At 36.2% G+C, this 13641-nt stretch overlaps 1 protein-coding gene across 7 annotated transcripts in view; it reads left to right on the top strand.

Annotated features, from left to right (window-relative positions):
- ATP6V1H (ATPase H+ transporting V1 subunit H) overlaps positions 1-13641 on the top strand; it is a 162906-nt gene that overhangs the window by 73466 nt on the left and 75799 nt on the right. For all 7 annotated transcript variants that reach the window (XR_003147585.3, XM_025477734.3, XM_035708351.2 and 4 more), the window contains 2 exons: positions 1351-1448; positions 6665-6857. Coding sequence is in view for 6 of the 7 variants with exons in the window: in XM_025477734.3 (XP_025333519.1) it covers positions 1351-1448; positions 6665-6857 (291 nt within the window). In the remaining variant the exon portion in view is untranslated. The remainder of the gene's footprint in view (positions 1-1350; positions 1449-6664; positions 6858-13641) is intronic.

Genomic DNA, 13641 nt, shown 5'->3' with positions numbered 1-13641 from the left:
TTTATTCATTATATGTAGAAACCTTGCTTAGGCTATCTTTGCACAAGAAAAATGGAATTCCTCTTTCATAAAGGAATACTACCTGCTGACTTAATTGGAAAAATAACATATATTTTTTCCATTATGGAAGATTGTTTTAGAGCTGAAAATTCACTCTTTTTTTTTTTTGGGTCATTTCTGCTAATGTTTTGAGTTTTCAGGCAAATTATATTACTGGATGCATAGTGCTTTTGGGAAGCTATATTCACTACTTTCTAGGTAAAATCTAAGATAACCTTTTCCTGATACTTTTGACAATTTCACCAAATGTACTTATATTGTAATTGAATGCTTGGAATTTCCTTAAAATTTTAGGTTTTATGAACTTTGAATTAAAACACAGAGCGTAGTAGCATCATGTATATTAGGTTTTGTGAATTTCTATAACATTCTTGATTCTCTCCTTTTCTTTCTTCCTTTTTATTTTATTAGCATATTCGTTAAAGCTAGAGTCTGAAAATTCTTCTTGTCTCTCTGTTCTTACAGATGTTAGGCTCATGGTAAATACTTAGAGAAGAGCCCAGGCCAGGTGTTGCTATTAGTTTTGCTAAAATGTAGGTGCCTGCATTATTCCTGGGGATATTATTCTTGTTTATTTCAAGTTCCAGATTTTACTGCAGTTTCTCTAGAACTGTGCTATTGAGCTGATAGTTATTAAAAATTATAGAGCAAAGGTCATTTTCAAATGTTTAATTAGACTTTTTCTATGCTCTGTATATATGTATTTTTAAGTTCCTATTTATTGAATTTCTACAAAATATCTAGCTGTATGCTTAATGAATAACAGTACCCCTTCAGGATGCTTGAGGATATCATCCTCATTAAGGACAGAGAAATTGAGTATTGGAAAAGTTCAGTGACTAACCTCAGACCATTTAAATATAGGCCCATCTCAAAGCATACAGTTTTATCTTTTTAATTTTATTGTCGTTGTTTGATATTTCTAGGATTATGAAGAGTAGTGTCATCTCTATAATGCCTCTTTCCAGGACTAAGTGAAACATTGCAAGATAACATTTATCAAGCCATCTCAAGGATATAGTTACTTTGTTCCTTGATTTCCCTGACTGTGTGTTAAGTAGTCTTGAACCATGTAGGTTTAATTTGGCAGAGAAAACCAACTGCATTTCTAAGAGGTAGAGAGGAAAACAAAAATGGAGATTTGACTTTTGAAAAAATATTAGGGACTTTTGGATGTTCTGATGATAAGAAACTCAATTAAAAAAAAGTCCAGACTTTCTGTATGTGCATGATCTCATCATGTATTTAAATACTTTTCAATTTTAAAACCTTGTACTTGTTCTTGCATAGAGTTCTCAGTATGTGCAGTGTGTTGCTGGGTGCCTGCAGCTGATGCTTCGGGTCAATGAGTATCGCTTTGCCTGGGTAGAAGCAGATGGGGTAAACTGGTGAGTAGCCCTTTTACTTTGAATGTAGAATGACATTTGAAAGCATCTCTCCTTGACATTTTCCAAGAAATTAAAACAGTTAATCATCTAAAAGAAATACATTTTTCCATGTCTGTTTAACAATAGATTATGCTAACCTTCATGGAAGTCAGTAACTACTCAACGGAATATCTCCCCTTCCCCTCACTTGACCTGTGCTATTTAAGAGGCTAAGAACTTTGAAAAGCCTACTGCTTGATAGAACAAATTATAGGTATTCAGAATAGAAGAACAAGTATGAAAGTATTTTGTGGTGAATGCAGGTAAAAATCAACAAGAAAAGGTCTTACCCAGAAGAGTGAATATAACCTATTTTTTGTAATGCTGTGTAATTAGTCTCTGTGGGGTCTTAATTTGCAGGTCCAGAAGCCCTGAAAAGCTATCCTCTCAGGTTAGCAAAGGTGCTTATATAACAAATTATGCACTCCCATCTCCAAACAAACAAAATTCTTTTTTACTACCAAAAAGCCAGTTTATTTCTTAATAATGAGAGATCTCACTGCTCTTACTCTCTGGTTAGTGAAGACCTTGTTTATGAAAAACCTATACAGGAAACTAAAGCAAACTTTGTCAACAGAAGTTTGCTTGATGAGCAAGAAGAGTTGATTAAAGACTTCTGATGCTGTGTCATCAGACATTAGACTCTACTAGGCTGATGCCTCCATCTCCAGTGTAGGGATACACCTGCTAGAGGAATCTCAACTAGTATTTCCATTGCAACTTCCTCAACTAGGTTACTTCCACAAATGGCTTTTCTTATGACTTGCATAGAATTGTCATGAAATGCCCATTTACCATTGATTCAGTAAATTAGTAATCTTTTCTTTCTTTTCTTTTTTTTTAAGATTTATTTATTCATGAGAGACAGAGAGAGGCAGAGACACAGGCAGAGGGAGAAGCAAGCTCCCTGCAGGGAGTCTGATGTGGGACTCCATCCTGGATCCCAGGATCACGCCCTGAGCCCAAGGCAGATGCTTAACCACTGAGCCACCCAGGGTCCCAGTAAATTAGTAAATTAGGCAGAGGGAGAAGCAGGCTCACTGTGGGGAGCCGATGAAGGACTTGATCCCAGGACCCTGGGTTAAGCATCTGACTCTTGATTCCAGCTCAGGTCATGATCTCATGATTGTGAGACTGGGTCCCATGTCAGGCTTTCTGTTTAGAAGGGAGTCTGCTTGAGATTCTCTCTCTCTCCCTCCCCCACCCTCATATGAACCATTTCTCTTTCTCCAAAAACTAAAAAAAAAAGATTTTTTTCCATGGTAAATCTTTTTGTGGTAAGTGAATTTTAGTGCACAAATGTCATACAAGATGAAAGATAACCATCACATACCCTTTTAGCAAAATGGAATGGTCCAGGTTCTGGTTGCAGAATATTGTGTTGAAGGCTTTCATGATGAACCACTAAATAAGTGAAAATACCGTATTTCCTTTTTTTTGTCCTTACATATTTTCACTTTTTGATTATTGAGTTTGAGAAAATGCATTTATGATACAGTCATCTGGGGATCCCTGGGTGGCGCAGTGGTTTGGCGCCTGCCTTTGGCCCAGGGTGCGATCCTGGAGACCTGGGATCGAATCCCACATCGGGCTCCCGGTGCATGGAGCCTGCTTCTCCCTCTGCCTGTGTCTCTGCCTCTCTCTCTCTCTCTCTCTCTCTGTGTGACTATCATAAATAAATAAATAAATATATAAAAAAATATTTATGATACAGTCATCTGAAGACAGAGTTTGAGATTTCACTTATATGATCAATTGCTTCATCATTGTTAGAGAACAGAATGCTCTTTGCTTTCAACTTCTGGTTCATCTAATAATTATTACGAAAATGCCTTCCTCAGGTCTGTGCCATTATGGATGGAAAATAAAAAGTTCTGAATTCTTTGAATTTCATTGTTCATACAGTGTTAAGAGATTTAGCAGAAGGACTCAAGGGACTCCACATGTAGTCATTCTCATGGCTGGGATTTATTTCAGAGACACAGTGGATCAGGCTGAGTCTGGAGGAATCCATGTTAGACTGACTTCCTTATGTTCTATCCCTCCTGTGGGGGTCACACAGCATTTTTTCTCCAGCAGCAAAAATGTGGCAACATTTGTGTGATTTTTCTGCCCAGGCATCCCCCCTAGAGACTCAGCACCCATGGTTTTTATTGGAGATTTGTCAGGTAGTCCCCACCTCTAGCATGCAGGAAAACTTCAGACTCCTGCAAGGACAGCAGGTGTTCAGTATAAACATAAGCATATTGTTCGTGCATACAACACAGGTACAGTGACCTGCCTTTCTCATTTAGGGAAATTTTTTATATTTATATTTATATTATACAAAAAATACATTTTTATTGTTCTTTGGAAGATCTGTAAAAGAATAAAAATCATGAAACAGCTATTTCTACAAACAGAATTGCTAAAAAAAATAAGCTCAAATACTAAAATTTGGTCCGGTGGATCCTGATGATATACCGATGTTAAGCAAACATAGCTGTTCTGATTACTGGCACTTAGTATTTTGAACAACAGGAAGCAGTATTAACTGTTCAATTCAGCAGCAAGAGCAGGGACAAATAGAGTCTAGAATACTCCGTGTTCAGCCTGTACATTTTGATATAATAATGACTGCTAATTAGATTAACAGTAATAAAAAAAAAAGAGACCTTTGGGTTGAGGGCAGGCATAAATAAAGATATAGTATGTTAACTTGTTGATAATATTGCAATAAAAAAACTCACTTAATCTTTTCGTTTTTAAAGAAACAAAACCTGTACTTCCTACATGTCCTTTTTTTTTTGTTGTTGTTGCTGTTGAGAAGCCTATTATGTGGGAGCACCCGGGAGACTCAGCCTGATTTAAGGTTCAGGTCTTTGTCTCAGGGCCCTGGGATTGGGCTGTCTGTCAGGCTCTGCGCTCAGTGGGGAGTCAGCTTGAGATCCTGTTTCTCCCTCTGTTCCTCCCACTGCTTGTGCTTTCCCTCTCTGTAAATAAATAGATAAAATCTTTAAAAAAGCCTATTATGTGGATGATACAATACTATTTCTAGATGTTTATATACTTATGTGAGATCAAAAATGTACTTTGCATTGTCTTGCATATTGACTTCACTAGAAAGTCTGCTGGTTAGCATTGATTTATTAAATACTGGAGCAAAAGGGGGCTTTTCTGGGATAGTTGCCTCCATAGATTCAATTGGTGTTGAAATATTTTGAAAGTGTAAAGTTGTAGATAATGAAAATAGTATATAAATGAGAGGTAAGATTTATTCTGAATGTCAAAACATGACATTATTGGGTGATATTGTGTAATGAGGTGCAAGGTGCTCATGGTTGTGAAGAGCAGCACCTAGCTAAAGGTGTACAATTCAGCAAGGCAATCAGCTGTTTGTCTCCCTATGCCCTGTATTGCCTTGATTTCTTTTAAGACCTTAATTAAAAACAAAATGGAACACTAAATAATTATTTTGGCTCATGGACCTTAGCCTTCTAGTTTTGGACTTGATAATTTATTTTTTGAGCTCTCTGCATACTGTTATACTATATATTACAAGGAATACAAAGAAACCTATGGTTCCTTTTCTTTTAAAAAATTGTAATCTAGTTGGAAAGTATTACATAGCTAACAAATGTAGCATTCAGATTCTATAAGTTTTTCAATGACTAAAAATAAAACTAAACTCATCAGTTTGAGAGGGACAGCAGAGACCTAAATGGGCTGGATACTGACTCATCCTTCATTCCCCAGGGTCACTTCCTTTGAGAATCCTTCCCTCCCACTGCTCTAGACTCTGAGTTCCTTGAGAGCATGGGCAGTGTCTGTCTTTGCCACCATTATGTCTTTGTGCCTTGCACTGTACCTGCCATAAAGCTCTTCAACAAATGTTAAATTACTGTATTTCGGTTTATCTTGGGCCCTTGTGTCCTTTGTATCCCCTTAGCACATTTTCATGCTCCACTGTCCTCAAGAGTTAGGATTCCTGCCCCCATGGGAAACTCTTCTGTATTCTGGTGAATATTCTGGTGAAGTTTATTTTGCTTCATTGGAGTGTTTCTTATGGTTAATATTTGGATGTAGAAGACTTCCTTATTTTTTCAATAGAATCATATATATTGTAGACAGATTTTGAACTCTGAAATTTCTCTGCCGTGTTCATCATTGTTGACTGCTGCTTCCTTTGAAACCTTTCTGTCTTGGTTTCAGCAATAGTGTATTGGTCCAAAGCTCTGTATAACCCCTCTGGTCATCTACAGATTTTTTAAACAGAGATAATATAATATAAAGAACTGTTAACTAGGTATACATGTTTATTAGGTTTCTGAAAACGAACTCTCAAGTGTCAGAGAGGTAACAAATAGATACTTCCCCTAAAGCTAGGGAACAAAGGTAAGAGATTGGAATTACTAAAATTTACGTGCTTGTGTTCCTGAACTCAGAGGAAGTGCCTCATAGGTCAGGGACCCAGATGGCTGGTGCTGTTATTTTTGAGAGTATGCAGAGAGGCTATTTGGCTGACACTGTTGCAGACTGAATTCAGCTGCTTTCCACGAGAAAGCACCATCTCTGCTGCTGAGGTGAGGAACTCTTGCTGGAGTGATACCTATAGGAGAAGGAAGCTGACAGGACAAAGCCTTTTTTACCTCCATCTTGGCAGTCAGTCTCTAGCAGCTCCTGTCGGCAGATCCAGCTGGAAGAGCAGAATGAACTGTGGCTCCAAGTCCCAGCCGCAGTATCACAAAGAGAGGGACGCTTACTTTAATAAGTGGAGCAATCAGACAGCAAAAGGAAATTAGTATTAGGGTATTAATAGAATAGAATGACTTGATTTTGCAGTTTTTGAAACACTGACACCAGTATTAAAAACAAGTCTTAAATAACAACCCCAAATAGAAAAAGTGTTAAGGGAGAAATCAAGCATGAGAAAATTAAGGGCAATTCAACAAATTTATGACTGTATATAAATCACAAAAAATGGAGAAATGGCACAAATATAAGCCTTCCACTAAATTGTTAGTTGTAGATTGTAAAATTACATTTAAAAATTTATTAGACTTTTTAAAGAGCAATTTTATGTTAACAGAAAAATCAGAAGTCAGAATTCCTATATATACTTGCCTTTCCATAATTTTCTGTTATTCACAGCTTGCACTGTTATAGTAAATGTTTTGTTAATGTGTGTTCCTTTTCAGCATAATGGGAGTTTTGAGTAACAAGTGTGGCTTTCAACTCCAATATCAAATGATTTTTTCAATATGGCTCCTGGCATTCAGTCCTCAAATGTGTGAACATCTGCGGCGTTACAATATCATTCCTGTCCTGTCCGATATCCTTCAAGAATCGGTCAAAGAGAAAGTGACAAGAATCATTCTTGCAGCATTCCGTGTAAGTGTTTTATAGTATTTTTTTAATGGTGTGTGTGTGTCTGTGTATGTGTGTATGTGAGGCATTTTCCCTGTGGAGTATATTTGAGGGCTTTTAGCAGGTGGGAAAAAATTGCTTGTTTTCCATGTAGTTATGAAACCATTGGTGAACATAGAGTGAAATCTCACTAATTTGTATTGTGGCATGGGGGAGTGGGATTAGGGAAAAACCATTTGAGTGGATAAAATATATGAGTTATAGAAAACTTATAGGAGATGTAATTGTATGATGTTCATGTAGAGGAAATCTCTTTCTGTTGCAGTGCGTTCCAAGACACTGTTATGGAAGTTTTTCTCTTAAGGGGCCCTTATTTTAGTATAGAGTTGTATTTCAGGTTCTGGATCTGCTGATGAGCAGTTTATTTCCAAGGCAACTCTAAAGATACAGAATCATTTTGTATAGTAAAGTTGTCCTATTAGGATATTAGAATTTGGGTGATTATTTAAGTCAGCTCTCTCCCTTGAACAGATGAGGGAGTTGAGGACAAGAGGGGGAGCAGAGTTAGAATCTTAACCCTAGGTCTTATGGCTGCCAGGCAGCTGTAACACAGAAATAAAGTATGTTAATTGGTTGCCCAGACCTAATATATTTATTGTAGTAATTCTGTGTTGATTACATTGTTGGTCACCTTGGGATTTAATCTGGCTTCTGAGGGATGACTTGGCCAACCTAGTGTCTTTTAAGAATGTTACCCAAGAGTAATAATAGTGAGCAGTTCAGAGAGTGCTTACCCTGTGTCATGCATCGTTCTAAGGCTTTCCATTTGTTAACTCATTTAATGCTTACCACTGCTCTTATAACATGGTGATTATTATTATTTTTAGTATCATTAATGTTAGTATTGGTCTTCTCATTTTACCAATGGGGATATTGAGACGGAAGGCATGTTGCTGGTAGACATGCATATCCAAGTTATTGCCTTCACATTCTTTAACTATTATTTACTCTTAATGCTTTCTTCAAATAACAGCAAATCAAAAGTAAAGAGTAGTACAAATGTATTGCAAAAATTTAAATAGTGTAGACCTCATATCGGCCAGTCACTAACATCTTTCAGATTTTTCTAAGCACATAGAGATAAATATATAAATAGGTGTGTTATTTTATTCTGTATTTAAAAATAAAATGACATATTAGATATACTGTTCCATAACTTTATTCCTAGCAATACATAATGAGTAGTACGTGTTCATTTTCGTATATGTGGATCGTCACTAATTTTTTAAATGTCCGCATTCTACTGTGTTGATGTAAAGTGGTTTCTTTAGGCAATGTCCTTTTGTTGGGTATGTGGGGTGTTTTCCAGTTTCTTCTACATGTCTGCCCACCTGATGAATATTTCTGTTGGATATAGTTCTATGGAATTGTTGAACCAAATAATAAACTTTTACAGTTTTGATAGGGAACATCAAATCACCTTTCATAAATGTGCAAATTTACATTTCCATCAACTATGTATTGAGAGTGAATGCTTTTCCATTCTTCCTCTTGCATTTCTTTTAATTATTACAGAAGATGAGGTAAAAAGTAAAATCAGGGACGCCTGGGTGGCTCAACGGTTAAGTGCCTGCCTTTGGCTCAGGGCGTGATCCTGGAGTCCCGGGATCAAGTCCCACATTGGGCTCCCTGTGTGGAGCCTGCGTCTCCCTCTGCCTGTATCTCTGCCTCTCTCTCTCTCTCTGTGTGTGTCTCTTGTGAATAAATAAATAAAATCTTAAAAAAAAAAAAGAAAAAATAAAAGTGAAATCATTATTTTAAATTTGTATTCTGTTAATAAATGAAGCTGAGCATTGTTTAATATTTTTATCAGCTATTTATATTCCTCCTATAAATTGCTTATTCATAACATTTGTCACTTGTAAAATTTTACGTGTAGGAACTCTTTTATAGATGTTTGTAGTTAATAATAATAACTAATGTTTATTGAGAGCTTATTCAGGGTAAGGCACTATTCTGATTGCTTTAAATGTGTTACTCATTTAATCCCCCAAGAACTCCATGCCATAGGCATTAGGCTGCACGAGATTAAGTAATTTGCCACAATAGCTAGGAAGTGGCAGAGCAGGAATTTAGTCATGCTCCTAACCATCATGCTTAACCTACCTTTGAGACTGAGAATAATAAATGTTATAATTTTTATTGAGTGATTTTCATACATTGTCTTATTTAATCTTCATGATTATCCACTAGGCTCTATGATTACTTTTATTTTATAGATGGGGAATCCAAGATTTGGAGATTGATTCCTTAGTAAGCAATAGGATTGGAGTTTCAGTGAGCTCTGTCTGGCTCCGAAGCCACCATCTTAACAGCTGTCATCTCCTTTGTTTCTTTTCTCGGTGCATTTTCTCAGGAACCATAAGAGTGACATTAAAAGGTCCTTTGAAATAGAAATTCAGATTCCTTACTTGAAAATACATAGTTTTTCATGTAGAAATTGTTCTGTGGCCCTTGAGAAGTTTATTCTTGAGAAATAGGTAAATGTGATACCTTCTATGCCTCACCATACTGGTTTTGCCATTAGGTTTTCTAAGTGAATTGTGTCTACGTGAGTTGTCAAGGTAAATTTCAGTCTAGTCCAGATAAGGTAATAATTAGTTCCTAAATCAGAGCAGATTGTATTAATGAGTATTTTAGTAGCTAAATTGAATGTACTTTTTCTTCTATTTGAGTGTTTCATTATCCATATTTTTTTCAGTAAAGATGAACAGTTCTTTGCTGAAGAATTCCAATGGTCTCCTTTCATTGCTACAGCTGAGTTTAATTCACAACCAAGTTTTGAGTCCCTTTTATATTTCACACATTATGCTAATCAATAGGGAACACAAATGCCTGTGATATATCTTGACATTGAAAGTCTTATAGTTCAGTAAAGACAGAATATGTAAATAAATAATATCAGTTCAGTGGAACATTAAGTAATGTACAAGAGGAAAAATAGTATAAAAGAGGTAGAGGGTAAGATAAGGGGTTTAAGGAGAAGTTTTAAAGAGGAGAAAGCTCCAAGAGATTTTGGAAAGATACCTAGGAGTGTTTTGTACTAAGGTGGAGAGAGGTTGATAAATGTTAACAAATAAGCTGACTTCTAGAATTCTCAGTAATTTGTTCTTGTAGATTGATTATAACCCCCTGCCCCCACCCTGGCAGGTGAAGTGAATATTAAGGGAATAAATAGAGCACCTAAGTCTGGCTCTTGAAGATACAGTCCTGACTTGTGGCCATTTGCTTTCTGAAGGAACAGACCTACTCTGTAAAATGGAGCACTTGCTTTGCTGATCTGTGTTATCCTTCCAGGCACAAATCCTTCAGCCATCCTGTCACTGAGTCACCCTAATGTGTATTCATACTCTGGGCATCACTCACCAAAGCCCAGTGTCTTTGAACAGGATTGCTCAGCTCTGCCTGTGCATTTTGAAATTCTATTCATTTTGGTTGAATAGGGATTATATCTTCTCTACTTAGTATATTTATTTTCTGAAAGCTTAAACCTCTTCCTATTTGATTTGTCTTTGTTTTGAGTTTCTCCCTTGTTTCTTCTTTCTGTCCTGTGGTAGTTATAGGAGCCTTTATTTTACTACAACTTCCTATCCCGAATTAAGCACTTGTCGTTAAGAAAATGAAAAAAAAAATTGATCTTTTTCCTGTTTATAAAAACAATATGACTGGGATGCCTGCGTGGATCAGCGGTTTAGCGCCTGCCTTCAGCCCAGGGCGTGATCCTGGAGACCCAGGATCGAGTCCCACATTGGGCTCCCTGCATGGAGCCTGCTTCTCCCTCTGCCTGTGTCTCTGCCTATCTTTCTCTGTCTCTCATGAATAAATAAATCTTAAATAGAAACAATATGACCTTATGGTTAAATAAAGATACTCTGGTGGGGTTCCTGGCTGGCTCAGTAATTGAGCATCTGCCTTCGGCTCAGGTCATGATCCTAGGGTACTGGGATCAAGTCCTACCTCTGTCGGGCTCCCTGCGGGGAGCCTGCTACTCCCACTTCCTATGTCTCTGCCTCTCCCTCTGTGTCTGTCATGAATAAATAAAATCTTAAAAACAAAAAAGATACTATGGAAAAATATTAAGAAAAAAGTTTAAAAATTAAGCATAGTCTCACTCTCAGATATGAAAGTCTATTGATATTTTAATACCTGTAATTTATGATCTTTGTTCCCTTTCTACAAGGGGGATCAACTCTGGATGAATTGCAGTGGGCACTGAAAACCTGAATGGTTAAGAAGGAGTTTGAATTATCATCTCTTTATAGTTTGGGCAGATCATGCTTAGCATCAGTTTCTGCAGAGTGTGTGCACTCGCGTTGGAGGTAGTGTGTGTGCTCATCATGCACAGTGAAGGTCAGGTTCATTGGCTTTTCGGCTGGCTTCTGTACCTTTGGCAAGTTGGCTTAGCCTCTCTGTGCTTTGGTTTGTTCATGTGTCTGGTAAGAGTAATATCATCTGGGTTTTATGCTCCTATGACAATGCCCTTTTAAAAAATAAATGGGGGTTAAATGAATACTTGGCATATAGTAGGCACTCAATAAGTATTTTTGTGACTGTATGAGGGACTGAATTCACAAAAACACTGAAGTAGAAGTATAAAGAGTAGGGCAGTGGTGTTGAATTTACTGATATTTTTATTGGTTTCTTTCTTGCCTGAATTAAATTCCTTTTTACATTTTTGGCTGCTTTGCTTGGTTCTCATATTTAAAAGTGTGATAATAAAATTCTGTGACAGAATGTCTGCTTGCAGCTACTTCTGCATTGAGAATGAACTTGCCCGAGAGTCTCCTACGTCTAGTATTCATAAGTATGTAAAGGTTATTGATATATTAGAATTTTATTAAAATAATCCACTTAGCAAAACTTACTGTGGAACGCAAGACTACAGGAAAGAGCCCCTATTTTCTGTTAATGCATGGACTTTTTTCTAAATTGGAAGCTGTTCCTAAACTTGTCATGAAAACTTGAGAATATGAGATATATTTGGTAATTGCTAAATTGCTCCAAAAGTTAGTTACCCTCAGCTCACTGTTTTTGCAATTAGTAGATTATCCTAGAAAGATGACTTGGATTATTATTATTTTCTTTGTATGACTTTTCTGGGAAATAAATAAAAAATTGTCTAATTAACATGCAAATGAAGTGTTTTTTGCTTTATACCTACCTATCCTGTTTTGTATGTTTAGTTATATTTTTAAATTAAAATATTTATTGCTTTAAATGTTGATGATTGTAAAAATGTATCATAAATTATTTCTTCTGATAATTTGATAATGTCATTTTTTTTAAGGTAAGATAATAGGTGTGAGAGAGAGCTACTATAGAAGTCAGGGTCTTATTTTAGTTGTCTTGTTTCAAAGAACTCTACACTTTTAACTTTGCCTTCAGTTTTTATAAACTTACATTTTTTAATAAGTATTATTTAGGTAATATAGTAAGTGGTTTGAGTTTCTAGTAAGAAATCAGATACTAATGATTTATAGTTATGAGTCGAGATTTAATCTAAAGCTCAGTAGAAGCTGCTTTAAATAAAATATATAAAGTCACTTTTCTATCTGAGCTTCCCTCCAACCTTGCTTAGTATGTTGTTTCTGTTCCTCTTCTCTTTCATTGATTTTCATTTTAGATCATTATTATGTAAAATAAAAGAGCCATTAGAAGCAGGTATCTCTAATATTGCTATATGATAGAAGAGAGGTTTGGTAGATATTAGTTGAATCCTACCTTTGAGAGCCTCCCTCTCTCCTTTTCCCTTTCCTTTTCCCATCCACTCTCCCTGTCATTTTCATGGATTATCTGTTCACTTGTCAGATGTTTAACTAAAGACCAATTATGTAATAGGCAATGTGTTAGTTACTGTGCGAATGGAAAAATGAATAAGATACTTTTTCTCAGGATTTTGTATTGTGTTTAAATGCTTGTCTTTATGGAGTGACTTCATGAAGTCACCATGATGGTTTACAATATAAAAAAGCTTGAGAAGTCCCAAAAAACTATGGAGCCAGACTGAGGTTCTTAGGGTTTTTTTCTTTTTTCTTTTGACCTGATTTGAGAGTTCTTTAGATTGATCATCTACTTTTTAGGGGAAATTTGAGGAGTACAGTAGTGTAACTCTTTTCTGATTTTCCTTTCAGTATGGCGTATTAGAAAGGGTGTAGGCTCTGGAGTAGGTAGATGTAGGTGTGAATTTGGCGCTAGATTGTTGGGAGAGTGGCCTGAACTCTTCAAGTGAATTTCTCTGTCTGTTGAAGGTGCTTAGTTAGTAATACTTAATTCACTTCAAGATTAGATAAAGATTCAGTGAGATAGCAAGAGCCTAGCAATAGTGAATATACAATTTGTGACTTTTCTTTCCAGAAAAGCAGAGAACGATAGCAGTTTGCCCCTTGAAATCCCCTACCTTTGTAAGTTGCATTCTTGCTTGGTGTTGAACATAGGCAAAGATCCAGAGATGATCTGTTTGATTTAGAAGAGGTGGCATGAATATTTTGCTAATATTTAACAAGATTTAAAAACCTTATTTAAGTTTTACTTACAGTTTCACTTTTGTGCCTACAGCACATGGAACTAGTGATTAGGCTAATTTCTAGGCTTCTGTTGTTTAATTTGGATTTCAGATTACATAAAATAGACCCAATCTGTTGGCAGGAATATTAGTTTTTTAGACCTTGCTGTGCTAAATTTGGGATAGTACAATCATTAGGAGACTATCTTAAGGTCTGAAAATCAGAAGAATACCTTTAGACATCTA

Source organism: Canis lupus, chromosome 29 (assembly GCF_003254725.2).
Source record: "Canis lupus dingo isolate Sandy chromosome 29, ASM325472v2, whole genome shotgun sequence".
NCBI classification, from domain to species: domain Eukaryota; kingdom Metazoa; phylum Chordata; class Mammalia; order Carnivora; family Canidae; genus Canis; species Canis lupus.
The sequence above is the reverse complement of the archived record's forward strand: the minus strand, read 5'-3'. Positions and strand labels throughout refer to the sequence as shown.